This window comes from Triturus cristatus, chromosome 4_1 (assembly GCF_964204655.1).
Source record: "Triturus cristatus chromosome 4_1, aTriCri1.1, whole genome shotgun sequence".
NCBI lineage: Eukaryota > Metazoa > Chordata > Amphibia > Caudata > Salamandridae > Triturus > Triturus cristatus.
This window is the reverse complement of record NC_140585.1, coordinates 619986151-620002298: the sequence shown is the minus strand read 5'-3', so window position 1 is coordinate 620002298 and position 16148 is coordinate 619986151. Positions and strand designations below refer to the sequence as shown.

Below are 16148 nucleotides of genomic sequence, written 5' to 3'. Positions count from 1 at the left end.
ATCTATTGTGCGACAATGAACTCTTTTAATGTTTGGCAATTCGATTACAGCCTCCCACTTCTGAATCGCCTTCGGGTGCATGAGGGCACATTATTTGCACTGTGAGAAGTTGGCCTGATGTATGATGTCACTAGTTATAGTGTACACCTTATATCAGTCCAAATACCCTTATGGTGATTGGTTGTAAAGTCAACCTTATAGACCAGCTATCCTAGTGGTAGCATGGACAAGAGCAGTCTTAGGCTAAACTCTGAATGGCATGTGAAGCCAGCTGTGATACCATATATAATCCCTTGAATACCAAATGAAAGGACACCACAACAGATATATATATAAAATAAAGTGTATTTATTCTAAGCAAACCCTCAGCACTCTTTATGAGATTAGAGGTAAGTACAACACAGTCTTATTTATGCATACATTAAGTCACACAGGTAAGTAATACAGTTAGGCCCTAGGGGCCACGCAAACCATATACTAAGTAAGTGGTATAAGAACCACTGTCACAGAAATAGAATAGGCCTAGGCCTAGGGAATCGCTGGGGCTACACTACACTAGCGTTAGTTAGGAAGTGGGAGGCCCACGGGATTCGTGTGCAGAGTGGAAACACTCACGCGTAATGCGTAAAAGTCAATAGCAATAGTACAGTTTAGAAAACGGTAGATTTAGGACACCTCCGGAGTAGCTAGGAAGTTGAGACTTGAAAACTAGACACTAGGATAGTCACTATCCTGATGAGCACCGGAGTACCCAAGTTACCTAGCCCACAGGCTGCAGGTGCATAGGGGTGAAGATGCGTCGTTTTCGTCGTCGACTCCTATGGATGCCTGAAGAAAGATGCTGACAGGCAGTCAGTGAAGAGTGTCCGGTGGATCCCAAGGCTGGGATCAAGAAGAGAAGAAACCTGCAAGCAGAAGGGACAGAGTCAAGGTCACTAGCCAGTGACCACGTGGAACCAGGAAGGAACCAGGCGATGTCGTGAAGAGTTGCAGGTGAAGGTGAAGCTTGTCGCTGCAGCCAGGAGGACCAGGAAGCGTCGAGGACGACCAGGACCAGGAGGCGAGCTGTCCCACGAAGGCTCTTGCTGTCGGCGGCGTCGAAGTTGGACTAGGACTCACCAAGCCTTGGCAAGCGGAACCCACGAAGAACGAAGGACTTGCTTCTGGTGCAGACCAGGAAGGTCTGGGGTGCTTCTTCTTTGCAGAGAAGCGGGAGCCAGTCTGGAGGAGCCAAACCAGCGCAGAAGAGTTCAGGGTGCGTCGTCACAAAGGCCACTAGCCAGCGGGCAAGCAACCGGACAGACGCGGCAAGCAGGAAAATGCTGAAGGGCCCCACGCAGGACTCGTGGAGTGTGGGGGGCTGATCTTCGGTGCAGATGGTGCTTGGGGTTGGGGCTTCTCAATCCCCGGTGCACAACTTCGAGGGTACCTCAGAAGCTGCGCTGTAAGTTACTAGCCACTTTTCCCAGGTAGCCGGTCCCACGTCGCTCGTCGCCTCCACGGATCTCAGCTCTGCTGCAGATGTGGATGAGGGTCGGAGAAGTCTGGAAATCAAGGCTCTGGTCGGGCTCTGCAGTCGGTTCCTCGTAGAACGGTCGCAAAGCAAAGGGTAGTCTCTTGATGGTGCCTGTTTGCACAGGGTAGCCACTCCTTGGCTACAAGGGAGATTCTTCAGTCTTCTTCTTTCGTCGAATGTCGAAGGTCCAGAGTTTCTGTTCAGTTTTGCAGGTTCAGGATAATCTAAAGTCTTGAGGCCCAACTCCCACTATTATACTAATCTGGGGGGCTGGGATACCTGCTAGGTCACGCCTTATGGGTGGGACCTGGGAGGGGGTGGTTACACCCACTTCCCTTTGTCCAGTTTTGCGCCAGAGCTGGGGCTGGAGTGCCCCAGCGCCGGTTTGAACTGGACTATGCAAGGAACACCTTGTGTGCCCCAGGCATGTCTCATTCCTTTCAGCCCACCCTGCCCCAATACACTAAAGGCTGTCTGGGGAGGTGCTAGCACCTCCCCAAGCAGGAAACCTATTGTCCAGGCCTCCCTGGCTGGGATCACTCCCAGCTGCAGGAGGTCAGACTTGTGTTGTGGCAGCAGCATCCATTTTGTGATGCTGAGGCTTTGGTCAGAGGCCAACAGTTGAAGTATGATTTTAACATGTCTTTCCCTCTAGAAGGGGGGGATAATATTCTCATGTCCAGAAATGGCATGGGGGTATTATTCCCTAGTATTAGACACCTTACACGACATGTTTTGATAAAGCCAAACCATAGTTACCATAACCGTCTAAGATTATAAGGCACTTTAAGAGTATATGGTAGGCTATATCATAGAACAGCTATAAGGACAAGGTTCCGAAAGCTGCAGACAGGCTCAGCTCATGCTAGAGCACCATCTCACATGTTACCAAGCACTCTGCCTCCAGGATTGTCAAGGCCTGCCATAGGAGTGACTGATAGGTACACATGTGTCTATAGGTAAGTTAGGTATAGGAATACTACACCTAAGCAAGGGGTGATTACACGACCTTGCCCCAGCTGAGTGATCAGCCAGTTGTGTCAAAATGGAAGGCCAGGCCAGGGGTGGCATAATACATGCTGCAGCCCCTAGTAGGCCTAGAGTACACCTATGCCCTGGGTACCTAGGGTACACTGTACAGGGGCCAATAAGGTGATCCTATCCAAATGGGTTATGCACCTAAAGTACATAGTATTAATTTAGAGAGAGAACAGCAGGGCTGTGGGTCTGATTAGCAGGCCCACAGCCACATCTAAGTCGAAAACCAGTAAAGCAAAAGCAAAAAGTGGGGGTGAATATAGAAAGCAGACCCTACTCTCCTACATGCACCACTGAGTCAGGACCAGAGTCCAAGTACCACAAAGACCCACGTCTTTCAGGTGCGTGACGACATCTGTTTCCTACAGTCGCGGCACAAGTTGAATCCTGATGTTTTCAGAGGCAGCATCGTCCCTGGCGTTTTAGCTTGTAAAGTTGAAATAATAGTTAACAAAATCAGGAATGCAAGCAATGTTACAGTTGGGACATTATGGCTAATTTGGGTAAAGTAGAGCAATATGTATTCTTACAAACTTTTTAGGTATCATCTCACTAATCATGCTAGTCAAAAGAAAATAGGTCTGAAAGCACCCTTAATTATCTTTGCAGTGTATACCAAGTGTGCCGTTTGAAAGTCTTCCTTCAGGAAGAACGGCATACTAGTCTCTTCAAAATGTACAAGCACCAATTTCAAAGCAAACTGGAAAATATATACTGTTTCAGATATTGGTCAACACCGCTTAGAAGGATTTACAACTGTCCTGAAATGTAGAATACAAGAAAGAAAAAAATACGATACAAACGTTACATTTAACACAATTAAGGATAATTTTAGAAGTATTTGCTTTTGTTTGGTGAAATAATTAACGCAAAACACCACTCTAACAAGAATTGCTGCTTTGAAGCTGAAGAATAGGCCTGTACTAAATTGAAGATTTAGATAACCGCTAACCTAAAAGGCATACAAATAGAAATAACTAATAATTGGTAAATTATGAGTGACCCTAAATACAAACTAATAAATGAAAATGTATTTGTCTTGATGTTGGCTTCTTACAATTCTCAAAGTTTCTTTTGTAGTAGCGTCAACATTCAAAGCAAGCAATGCCAATTTTTTTTATTTACTAAGTAGACGAGATTAACTGCAACCCTAAGGGGTTCTGAAATAAATAACTCAGAGAGAATTGTAGGTGCAATAAAAAAAAGAATACTAGTGAATCAGGCCATGTGCGAGATGCATCGAGAGAAGATAATACTATCTAGGAACACCAGATATCATGCAAAGCAAAGCCATACATAAAACAGGCATTATGGGATGCACAATAAAAGACGCACAAACTAGAAAAAACTCCACAACAAACTGGCTGTAAAGAAGCACCTGCCTGGCTATGCAAAGAAGATATGAAGAGAGAAGAAATTACAAGTCGACAGACTGTAGCTGTCTACAGGACTCTGAGAGTTTGGCAACCACTCTGGTCAAGGCCCTATTCTCAGCCACCAGTCGCTCATTTAACTCTCTCATAGTCTGAATCTGCTTAACTTCATGTAGGTTCTGCAAGAATCAGAACACAAAGGAAAGGGAAGGTGAAACAAAAAGTAGGGTAAACGGAAGAAGAAAAGAATTAATGAAAACATGAAAGGACAGCTCAATCAAAAATGAACAGGGGAAATAAATTGCATTAAAATAAATGTTTTTCATTATACAAAACAGAATAAGCACTATTTATGTGATACTAACAACATCATACAGCCACCCACTTAGAAGTAACGATAAACTCAAAAGGCAATGTGCACAATGGTTAAGCAATTTTAGTTTAATTGTGCAATTCCACCAAAGTAGCGAATTTTGAATGTATATGGTTTTGTTTTGGCTCTCCACATCTTAGACAAATAGATAACCTGCACTGTCACCAATTAAGTTAAATACCATTGTCGCTTGGTGGGAATTCGAAATTAAAATGCAGAATACAAATGATTGTATATTGGTTAGGTCGTACGTTATAGAGTCCAATTCTGCAACACATTTTAGAATGCGAAGCACTTAACGCCACTACTTGAAGTATCTGATGGGAAAAGATATGTATTTCTAAACCTATACAAGAAAGACTTTATAGTAAGGAACAACAAGTTACTTACCGTAGGCACCTCTTCTTCATGGCCCACCAGCTCTCATTTTTGCAGGAAGACCACCCCTGCCAGGAAAAGGACCAGACGGAAGCCCATCCCTATAGTGTAAGCTAAGGAAGGTCCCTGCTTTAATAGAGGAAGCAGCTTTCAAGCCAGAGTACGTACACCCTATAGGACTCCTTTTGCCTGAACAAACCATCTTTTGCACATCTATTAGTCTGTTCTCACCCACTTCTATTTTCTAATCCTCCAAATCAGAGCACCGCTCCTATCATGTTAAGATTGATCTTGCCTTACTTAACTTCAACCATACGCTACTCAGTCTCGCTTTACTTACTTTTTTTTAAAGTTGTTTCTGACTTCACTGTATTCGTGACACCTATAAAGAATCTTTTGTGTCCTGCCAACTCACTTCTCCCGTTTTGCTCTGAACTTAAGTCACTTACCTATGGTATCAATATTTCTGGTAGATAATTTATCTACTTGCAGATTTTGCACCTTTGACTTCTCAGCTTCGAATATCCCGGAAGCTAGATTGGTCTGAAAAACATTTACCTCTCTGGCACCTGCAAGTGGCGTCAACCTCGTTCCTGTGTCAGACTGGTGTCGCGATGACGACATAGAAATCATAAAGCCTCGAGTCAGGCACCTCAAGGTCAGTTTTGCTCAGCTTTTACTGCTACATCTGATGAGTAATCAAGAAGAACGAAACTTGTGTATTAGTGCAGCGTATAACTAACTGTGTACCTTTCAAAAAAAGAGGTTAGAAAGGTTTCCAATCCAAGTGGGGATTGTTGGAGGAACAGTGAGGATTCTGCAGGTAGGCAAAGTATACACGCGATATAGCTTATCACAAGGGAGTGGGGAGACCCTGTAAACAGCGGGAGCCCGCTCGCTCGTGGAGCTGAGCAGCTGATGCCGTGGAGGAGAGAAGAGGGTGAGGCTGGGCTTCGAGGGGTCACAAACATAGATGTCCCAGAACACGACAAAGCCTTGAATGAGTCTTCTGGCTCAGGGTAGAGGGCTGAGTGCCTACAAGCGTGACAAGAGCTTTTAGATAGTGCGGTTGTGAGGGCGCACTCAAGGGATTTAGTAGAACTATTGTGAGGGGGTCCGCATAAGTGTACTCTGGCCCCCAATGCCCGGAGGCTGAACATCTCGTCACTTCGTAATCATTGGGAAAACTCACACTGAACCAAGTGCAAAATCCCAGCTTCTATATCACAACATATATCTATAAAAGTAAGGGGGGATGAAATTGTGGATCACTATAAACTAAAGCCACATAATCAAGCATGGACTTCTGAAAATAGCATAGAAATGGGGTGAGTCTCTATGGGGGTATACCTAAAGGCACATCAAGAATCGTGAGCTGGCCCTTCACACCCTCTAAACATAGCTAATCAAACTAAGCCCTTCTGTAGCAATCACATGTAGAGCTGAAACCTTCGGATGTCGAGCCAGGGCCAAGCTGTCAAACAAACAAAGCTTTACTCTTTTGTAGCACTATCACACAGCACCTATGTACAGCAACATTGCTGAGGTGAGAAAGATGTCACAGGTGACATGACAGTGAGATTGGGCTCTCCAAGGAGGATCTGCTGAGCTTTCTTGCAGGCCTTAAGAAGGCATTAGTCAGCACACAGGTTGATGGACTCTTGTACCATCTTCCTCCAAACGAAAGGACATCAGGAACGGTAAGAAACTTAAGGTTTATTTGAAGATAACTCGTCTACAACACAGCGCAGCTCTCCCCAGTAAGTCAAACACCAAGAAGCGTTCCTGGAACGCTGGCCCAAGAGCTGGAGTCTGGAACATGGGGAAAGACCACATTCCAGGTTCCAGACACATTACATCAAGCCATAACATGGACTAGGCAAACTACGAGCAGACTTGCGGTCAGACAGCCGAAATTAAGCAAGACCTGGAAGCCATGTATTCAAGTACCACATCAACAGAACAATCCATCAAGTATTTATTTATTTCAACAAACGTCTATACAATGTGGAAATAGCAAAGTGATATTTCAAAATCTAGCTCCTGCAACCCTTGAAAGTGAGTGAGATACCGCTGGTAGGACAATATTCCAATGAAATTAAAAGGAAAGAATAGATATGACTGTACAAGAAGCATGAGGTATCCTCAAGGTAGAAGAGGAAGACCCCCACCTCAAAACCAGACCACAATAGGCACCTAAGGGACCATAGAAAAGGAGAACCACATAAAATCTAATCCAGAAAATGAAGATCATCAATGATCTGTTTAGTCCGCCTACATAAGAACAAGTTACTTACCTTCGGTAACGATGTATCTGTAAGAAACATTAGTTAGTTAGATTCCTCACCTTAGAATATCCCCAGGCGTCAGACTGGATCCGGAAAGATTTTTGTAGCAATACCCCTTGCGCGTCGCTAGGCGTCGTCTGCGGCTCCGCGTCCGTCGTTGGCGTCGTGCGCCGGAATGACGTCGGAGTACTTCAACGCCGCCCTCGCACGCTGACGTCAGTTCTTGTACATAGCTTTCCGCGCCAGGGACGCTGAGCCATGCAAGAGACCGACACTGGTGCCAAAAAATCTAGGGCCCTGAAAGGGAGAACGTTAACCCTAGATGTCGGTTCACAGAACGGGGAGGCTGGGTGAGTCGGTGAGGAATCTAACTAATTTTTTTTACAGATACATTGTTACCGAAGGTAAGTAACTTGTTCATCTGAAAGAAACACGTTAGTTAGATTCCTCACCTTAGAATAGATACACCAGCAATACCAACCCCGGTGGTGGGTCTGCGAACCAAGATCACACCAGAAAGTCCTGGAGAACAGAACGGCCGGACTTGGCTGTCCAGGCAATAGTGCCTGGCGAATGTGTGCAGTGAAGCCCACGTCGCCGCCTGACAGATGTCCTGCAAGGGGACTCCCGTCCCAGGGCAGTCATTGCCGCTGTGGCCCGGGTGGAATGGGCTCGCAGCCCAACAGGAGGGACCTTCTTCGCCAAAAAATAGCAGAGTTTAATACACAACACGACCCACCGCGAGATGGTTCGCTTGTGCAAAGCTTTACCCTTCTTCGCACCTACATATCCAACAAAAAGTTGGTCGTCCACCCGGAACTGGCTAGTGCGGGCCAAATAAAATGACAGCGCACATTTTGGGTCCAGACGGTGGAGCCTCTCCATCTTTTGAAGGATGCGGAAAGAAGGTGGGCAGCGTGACAGATTGCCCGATGTGAAAGGGAGTCACGACTTTAGGAAGGAAAGAAGGACGGGTCCGGAGGACAACCTTATCCGGATGAACCGAAAGGAAGGGAGGCTTAGCTGACAGAGCCTGGAGCTCACTCACCCGCCTAGCGGAGGTGATAGCCACCAGGAAGGCAGTTTTCAGAGTGAGTAGACGAAGTGGACAGTTGTGAAGGGGCTCAAAGGGAGCGCACATCAGAAAAGTAAGAACAAGGTTCAAGTCCCACTGAGGCCTTACGAAGGGAACAGGAGGGAACATATGAGTAACGCCCTTGAGAAAACGGGAGACAACGGAGGACTTGAAAAGAGAAGGCTGATCAGGAAGGCTCAAGAAAGCAGAGATTGCAGCAAGATAACCCTTCAAGGTGCCCAGAGCAGAGCCCTGCTGGGCCAAAGAAAGAAGAAAGAGGAGAACCTCAGAAAGAGGGGCAGTAAAGGGATCCACAGCCTTTGCTGTGCACCATGCCACAAATTTGTTCCACTGGCAGGTGTATACCGTCTTTGTGGAGGGACGCCTGGCTGCCAAAATGATATCACAGACTTCAGGAGGCAAGTCAAATGGCATCAACTGCCGCCGCTCAATCTCCATGCATGGAGGTGGAGGCTGGACAGGTTCGGGTGGAGGACCGTCCTCTGTTGCTGCGACAGAAGGTCCTCCTGAAGAGGCAGTCGTATCGGAGGATCGATGGACATACTGAGTAGCTCGGGATGCCAGTACCTTTGTGCCCAATCCGGAGCCACCAAGATGACTTGGGCCCGGTCGCGCCTGATCTTCTTCAGCACTCTGGGCAGAAGTGGTATAGGCAGAAAGGCGTACAACAGACTGCAACTCCACTCGCGACGAAAAGCGTCTCCGAGCGAGTGCCGCCTTGGAAATTCCAACGCGCAGAACTGCTGACATTGCGCGTTCTCTTCGGTGGCAAATAGATCTAACCAAGGCTCTCCCCACTGCAGAAAGAGACCTTGCGCCACGTCCGAGTTCAGACGCCATTCGTGATCCATCATGCACCGGCCGCTGAGTTTGTCTGCTCTGGCGTTCAGAGCCCGCCAGATGTTGAACCACCAGGGTGATGCCCTGATGTTCCAGCCATATCCAGAGGCGCAGAGCCTCCTGACAAAGGGTCCACGACCCCACCCCGCCTTGTTTGTTGCAATACCACATGGCGGTGTTGTCCATGAACACCTGCACAACACTTCCCCGGACAGAGGGAAGGAAGGCTTTCAGTGCAAGTCGGATCGCCCTCAGCTCCAATAGGTTAATATGGAGCCGAGTCTCCGCCGGAGACCAGAATCCTCTGATCTCCGGCTCTCCCATATGGCCCCCCCATCCCAGGAGGGACGCATCCGTCACTACGACATGCTCCGGTTGGGGTAGGGAGAGGGATCTGCCGCTGACCCAATCGCGATTCGTGAGCCACCACTGCAGCTGCTTCGCAGTGCCCTCCGAGATCAGGGCATGGTCGGACAGGTTGCCGCGATGCTGGGCCCACTGAAACTTCAGGTCCCACTGCAGAGCCCGCATCCGCCACCTGGCATGAGGTACCAACAGGATGCAGGGGGCCATCAGCCCCAGAAGCCGCAGCACCAACCTGACCGAAACCCAGGACAAAGGCCGGAAGATGGAAATCAGGGCCTGAATGTCCCGGATCCGCTGTTCCGGCGGATAGACCCGGAACTGCGGGGAATCAAGAACCGCTCCGATGAAAAGGAGCTTCAGGGAGGGACTCAGGTGCTACTTCGGCACATTGATGGAGAACCCCAGCAAGTGCAGGAGGTCGGCCGTAGTCTGGAGGTGGGAGACAACTTGCTGGGGCGAGCCCGCTTCAACAGCCAGTCGTCGAGATAGGGGATGACTGGAACCCCTGATCGGCGCAGATGAGCTGCGACCACCGCCATCACTTTCGTGAACACCTGAGGGGCACTGGTGAGGCCGAAGGGCAGCACGGTGAACTGAAAGTGCTCCTGACCCACCATGAACCGCAGGTAACGCCGGTGGGCCGGCAGGACGGGGATGTGGAAATAAGCGTCCTGCAAGTCCAACGCTACCATCCAGTCTCCAGGGTCTAGGGCAGCCAGAACCTGAGCTAAAGTGAGCATCTTGAACCGGTCCTTCCGGAGGAAGGTGTTGACGCTCCTGAGGTCCAAGATCGGGCGTAGGACCCCTTTGCCCTTCTTGGGAACCAGAAAGAGGTGGGAATAACAAAAACGACCTACTTCTGGACCAGGAACGCGTTCAACGGCCTCTCGTAGAAGATGCAAATGATCCCCCGACATACGGTGGTTCAGCGGTGGCATGGCTGGAGGGGTCGTCTCGAAGGGGAGGGAGTAGCCCCTTCGGACGATTTGCAGCACCCACCTGACGTGAGGGAGCGCCAGTGGAGCAGGTGATGGCGAACTCTGCCGCCCACTGGCGTGGAATGGGCCTGAAAGCTCGGACAAGGAGGGCTTTGAGGCGGATGCTGCCGGGATGGATGTGGACTGACCGGCACGTTGACCTCCAGTACCGCCTCGGCGGAATCCACGTCCGCGACCGCGTGCAGGTTGGTTCTGCGGCCGGTGGCTGGGCGGACGTGAGGAGGCGCCCCTTTCTTGGCCACGAAAGGGACGAAAGGCGGAAGTTTGCGGCCGCGGGGCCGAAAGACCCAAGGACTTAGCAGTGGCCCGGGAGTCCTTGAACCGAGCCAGCGCACTGTCCACCTTCTCACCAAAAAGGCGAGTGCCATCAAAAGGCATGTCCATGAGGGAACTCTGGACATCCCCCGAAAATGACGTGGACCTCAGCCAGGCGTGACGCCGAAGCGCCACCGTGGTGGAAATCGCCCGACCCAGCGAGTCCGTGGTGTGAACTCCACACCGTATGGCATTCCGCGCTGCATCTCGTCCGTCAGCAAGAGCTTGAGCGAGTCGTGTCCGGGCCCTCCACCGGACACAAGGGCAGCACGTCCTCCACCGCATCCCACTGAGAGTGGGAATAACGGTCCAACAGGCAAGCGGTATTTAAAGACCGCAGTCCCAAACTCAGGGACGAGAACAGTTTCTTGCCAAACTGCTCCAACCTCTTGGATTCCCGATCCGGAGGAGCAGACGGGAAGGAGGATTGGGAGGTTGAGGCAAGGATAACCAGACTCTCGGGGTGGGGTGTTGGGAGAGGAAACTGGGGTCGCCCGGAGCAGGGCGGTGGCGCCGGGCAACGTTCCGGTCCACAGGAGGGACTGTGGAGGGCTTGGAACAAGTGCCCTGCAGAACGTCAATGAGGGCCTCATTAAAGTGCAGCAGAGGCTCAGTGGAGCTTGCTGTCGGTTGAAGGACCTCAGTGAGGACATTAGTCCTCACGGCCACAGCAGGCAACTCCAGCCCTAGGGCTTCGGCCGCCTGGCGCAGCACCACGGAGACGGCTGCACCCTCCTCCGAGGCCACAGTCGGAGGAGAGATGAAACCAGCGTCCTCGTCATCCGATTCCCGATAAACAGGAGGAACGATCGGAGACGGGCAGTAGATGAAGGGCTCACCAGTCGGCACCGGCATCGGCACGGTGTCGGGCCCGGACCGGGGCTAAACCGGGGAACGACGTCGCCCGGGGACGGCGTCGGAGGTGGGGACGGCGTCGGAGGTGGAACCGGTGTCGGCGCCGGCAGAGGAGGCGTCGTGAGGTCGACCGGCGCCGACCGAGATCCAGGCCTGGATCCCTCGGGGACCTGCGGCGTCGGGGCCGGAGCCGTCGACTGCGCCGGAGCCGCCGGCACGCGAGGTCACCCAGTCGAGTCCGCGGGGCCCGAAGGCTCGCCGGCAGGCGTCGACGGCGGAGCCAGGCCCCTCATGGCCGAGAGGAAGGCACTGACCTCCTCCGGAGTCGCGTCAGTCCCAGGGACCGGCGGGTATGGGGAATGACGCGGCTCCTGCGGGTCCGACGGACCTGCGGGGGTGTGACCACCCTGACCCTCGGTCGAGTCGCTCGACCGGCGAGGGGAGTCCGAAGAGCGATGTCGTCTCTTGGACTTCTTGGAGTGCTTCGACTTACCCGAAGACCCCGACGAGCGATGACGATGGCTGTGGCTCCGCGATCGGTCCTTAGACCTCCTCCTGGACCGGGACAGAGAGCGTCGCGGAGCCGAGTGCTGAAGCTCGAGAAGCTTACGGGACCGCTCCCGCCTAGCTTTCGATGTCAAGGCCTGACAGTCGGGGCACGACTCCGCGTCGTGGTCGGCCCCCAGGCAGTAAAGGCACCGGCGGTGGTGATCCGTCACCGACGATGACAGGCATCACAGGCCTTAAAACCAGGCATCCTACCGGCACCAGAGTCGAGTCGATAGACCAAAAAGAGTCAAAAAGTTAGTCAAAAAATGACTAGGGGAAAGCTTTTCCCGGATCGGCGCTTACTGGCGCGGAAAAAAGAAGAACTGACGTCAGCGCGCGAGGGCGGCGGCTAAGTACTCCGACGACGTCATTCCGGCGCACGACGCCAACGACGGACGCGGAGCAAGGGGTATTGCTACAAAAATCTTTCCGGATCCAGTCTGACGCCTGGGGATATTCTAAGTGTGAGAAGTTGGCCTGATATATGATGTCACTAATTCTAGTGTACACCTTGTATCAGTCCAAACAACCCTTATGGTGATTGGTTGTAAAGTCAACCTTATAGACCAGCTATCCTAGTGGTAGCATGGACAAGAGCAGTCTTAGGTTAAACTCTGAATGGCATGTGAAGCCAGCTGTTATACAATATGTAATCCCTTGAATACCAAATGAAATGACACCACAACAGATATATATATAAAAATAGAATGTATTTATTCTAGTCAAACCCTCAGCACTCTTTATGAGATTCGAGGTAAGTACAACACAGTCTTATTTAAGCATACATTAAGTCACACAGGTAAGTAATACAGTTAGGCCCTAGTGGCCACGCAAACCATATACTAAGTAAGTGGTATAAGGACCACTGTCACGAACACAGGATAGGCCTAGGGAATCGCTGGGGCTACACTATACTACCAACAGTTAGGAAGTGGGAGTCCCACGGGATTCAGGTGCAGAGTGGAAACGCTCACGTGTAAAAGTCGATAGAATCACTAGCAGTTAGAAATAAGCAGTTTTAGGACACTTCTGGTATAGCTAGAAAGTCGAGACTCGGAAACTAGACCCTAGGATAGTCAATACCCTTGTGAGCACCGAAGTATCCAAGCCACCTAGCCCACGGGTTGCGGGTGCATAGGTGTGAACTTGCGTCGGGTTTCGTCGTGGACTTCTATGGATGCCTGAAGGAAAGTTGCTGACAGGCAGTCAGTGAAGAGTGTCCGGTGGAGCCCAAGGTGGGGATCAAGAAGGAAGGAACCTGCAAGCAGAAGGGACAGAGTCTAGGTCACCAGCCAGGAGCCGGGAAGGAACCAGGCGATGTCGTGAAGATGCAGGTGAAGAGGTGAAGCTTGTCGCAGCAGCCACGGGTACCAGGAGACGCAGAGGATGACCAGGACCAGGAGGTGAGCTGTCCCACGAAGGCTCTTGCTGTCGGCGGCGTCAAAGTCGAGTCAGGACCCAACAAGCTTTGGCAAGCGGAACCCACGCAGGATGGAGGACTTGCTTCTGGTGCAGACCAGGAAGGTCTGGGGTGCTTCTCTTTCACAGAGGAGCGGGTGCCAGTCTGGAGGAGCCGGACCAGCAAGTTGAAAGGAAAGGTTGGTCGTCGCAGAGGCTACTAGCCAACGGGCCACCAACCGGAAAATACGTCGAGCAACACAGGTGCAGAAGGGCCCTACGCAGAACACGTGAAATGTGGGGAGCTGATCTTCTTTGCAGATGGTGCTCGGGAGTGGGGCTTCTCAATTCCCCAAGCACAGCCTCGAGGAAGCCTCAGAAGTCGCGCTAGTCAGTTACTAGCCACTTTTCCCAGGTCGCCGGTCCCACGTCCCTCGTCGCCTCCACGGGTCTCAGCTTCGCTGGAGATGTGGATCTGGTTCAGAGGTGTCTGGAAGTCTCGGCGCTGGTCAGTCTCTGCAGTCGTCCCTCGTAGGATTCAGTCGCAAAGCAAGCAGCGGTCGCTGGATGGTGCCTGGTTGCCCAGGGTGGTCACTCCTTGGCCACAAGGGAGATTTCTTCAGTCTTCTTCCTGAGGTCGAATGTCGAAGGTCCAGAGTTTCTGTTCAAGATTCAGGTTAATCTAATTTAGCAGGGCCCAACTAGCTACTAATATACTGGGCTAGTGGGCGGGGCTACCTGCAAGGTCCCTCCTATGGGTGGGACCAGGAAGGGGAGTGGCTACACACCCCTTCGCTTTGTCCAGTGCCAGAGCTGGGGCTGGAGTGCCCCAGCACCGGTTTGAACTGGACTATGCATGGAGCACCTTGTGTACCCCAGGCATGTCTCATTCCTTTCAGCCCTCCCTGCCCCAATACACTAAAGTCTGTCTGGGGAGGTGCTAGCACCTCCCCAAGCAGGAAACCTATTGTCCAGGCCTCCCTGGCTGGGATCACTCCCAGCTGCAGGAGGTCAGACTCGTGTCTGTGGCAGCAGCATCCATTTTGTGATGCTGAGGCTTTGGTGAGAGTTAAACAGCAAAGTAGGATTTTAACATGTCTCTCCCTCTAGAAGGGGGGAATAATATCCTCATGGCCAGAAATGGTATGGGGGTATTATTCCAAAGTGTTAGACACCTTACACGACATGTTTTGATAAAGCCAAACAATAGTTACCATAACCGTTTAAGATTATAAGGTACTTTAAGAGTATATGGTAGGCTATATCATAGAACAGCTATAAGGACATGGTTCCGAAAGCTGCAGACAGGCTCAGCTCATGCTAGAGCACCATCTCACATGTTACCAAGCACTCTGCCTCCAGGATTGTTAAGGCCTGCCATAGGAGTGGCTGATAGGTACACATGTGTCTATATATAAGGTAGGTATAGGAATACTACACCTAAGCAAGGGGTGATTACACAACCTTGCCCCAGCTGAGTGATCAGCCAGTTGTGTCATAATGGAAGGCCAGGCCAGGGGTGGCATAATACATGCTGCAGCCCCTGGTAGGCCTAGGGTACACCTATGCCCTGGGTACCTAGGTTACACTGTACTGGGTCCAATAAGGTGATCCTTACCAATTGGGTATGTACCTAGGGTACATGGAGTCCATTTTAAAGAGAGAGCAGACAGCCTGAGACCCTGAATGGCAGGATCTCAGGCCAGCTAAGTCAAAAAACCAGCTAGACACTAGGCAAAAAGTTGGGGGTAACCATAGTCAGATATCCACCTTCCTACACTAAGGTGAGGAATCTAACTAACGTGTTTCTTTCAGATTGAACTATTAAGGAAATTTATCTCCAACATGAAGAACATCACAAAGTGAAGGGTCGGAAAAAAAAGAAACGGCAATGATAAAGACTCCATAGCGAACATCGGACTTCGAATCCTTAGGGGCGGAAGAAGAGTCACAGAGAGCCAGAAGTGTGCCAATATTATGCAGTTTAGCCTCTAGATAGGCTTCAACTTGCAGTTACATTGTCAATCAGCCCGGAAACTTGGGTTCATCAGGATGAAGGATGGAACCAGCTAATTAGTGGGACGAGAGCAAAACCGAGAGCCAAGGAGATGTTCTTGCGCCTTCTCCAGGGAGTGGTGGTAAAGGGGCTGAGTTCTGCTTGGACTTCTCATGTTTCTTCTTAGACTTACCTGAAGATTTTGATTCGAGGAAGAACTGCCTCAGGAAAGGGAGTGGGACCGTGCTCTCGACTTTGAGAGGGGCCTACACAGATAGTTTTCTTGCTTCGCCATCTAGAGCTTTGTCTCATAAAATCAGGTGGCTTTCAAGTTCACATGGTCCCAGTCATCGCAGGCCTTAGAGACAAGCAAGAGGCCAAAACACCAAAGGCAGACCTGAAGGGGATTTGTCACAAACATCTGTTTGTGACTGCCCCTACTAGACTTAAGCCGTGCAGTCTTAGAAGGGAACATCTCTTGCACACTGGAAAAATGTTTTGAAAAGAAATCTCTGTAAAAGCAAAGAAAAAAGAGCAGAATTCCAGATCTGTGTCTGATGGTGCATAATGAAAAGAACTAACACATGTGCATGGGTGGGGCTTATAAGCGGTTCTGCTCATCAATTGTGAGGCAGAACGTGTTAGTATAGAGTTGCATGTCGCCACCTTCTGACATGCAGGAGCACTGCTATCAACATTCCAGAGTTAGTCTGGTGCCTGAGGATATTCATGAGGTGAGGAATATGCATTTGGAAGTATCCCTCAGAAT

General features: G+C 50.5%; 1 protein-coding gene across 6 annotated transcripts in view; it reads right to left on the bottom strand.

Annotated features, from left to right (window-relative positions):
• The window catches only part of PPP1R12A (protein phosphatase 1 regulatory subunit 12A), a 1183401-nt gene that overhangs the window by 32739 nt on the left and 1134514 nt on the right, over nt 1–16148 (bottom strand). For 4 of the 6 annotated variants that reach the window (XM_085652988.1, XM_085652986.1, XM_085652989.1 and 1 more), the window contains one exon: nt 3937–4106. The exons of the other annotated variants lie outside the window; for them this stretch is intronic. In XM_085652988.1, coding sequence (XP_085509114.1) covers nt 3972–4106 — 135 coding nt within the window. In that variant the 3' untranslated portion in view covers nt 3937–3971. The remainder of the gene's footprint in view (nt 1–3936; nt 4107–16148) is intronic. 6 annotated transcript variants of the gene reach the window in all.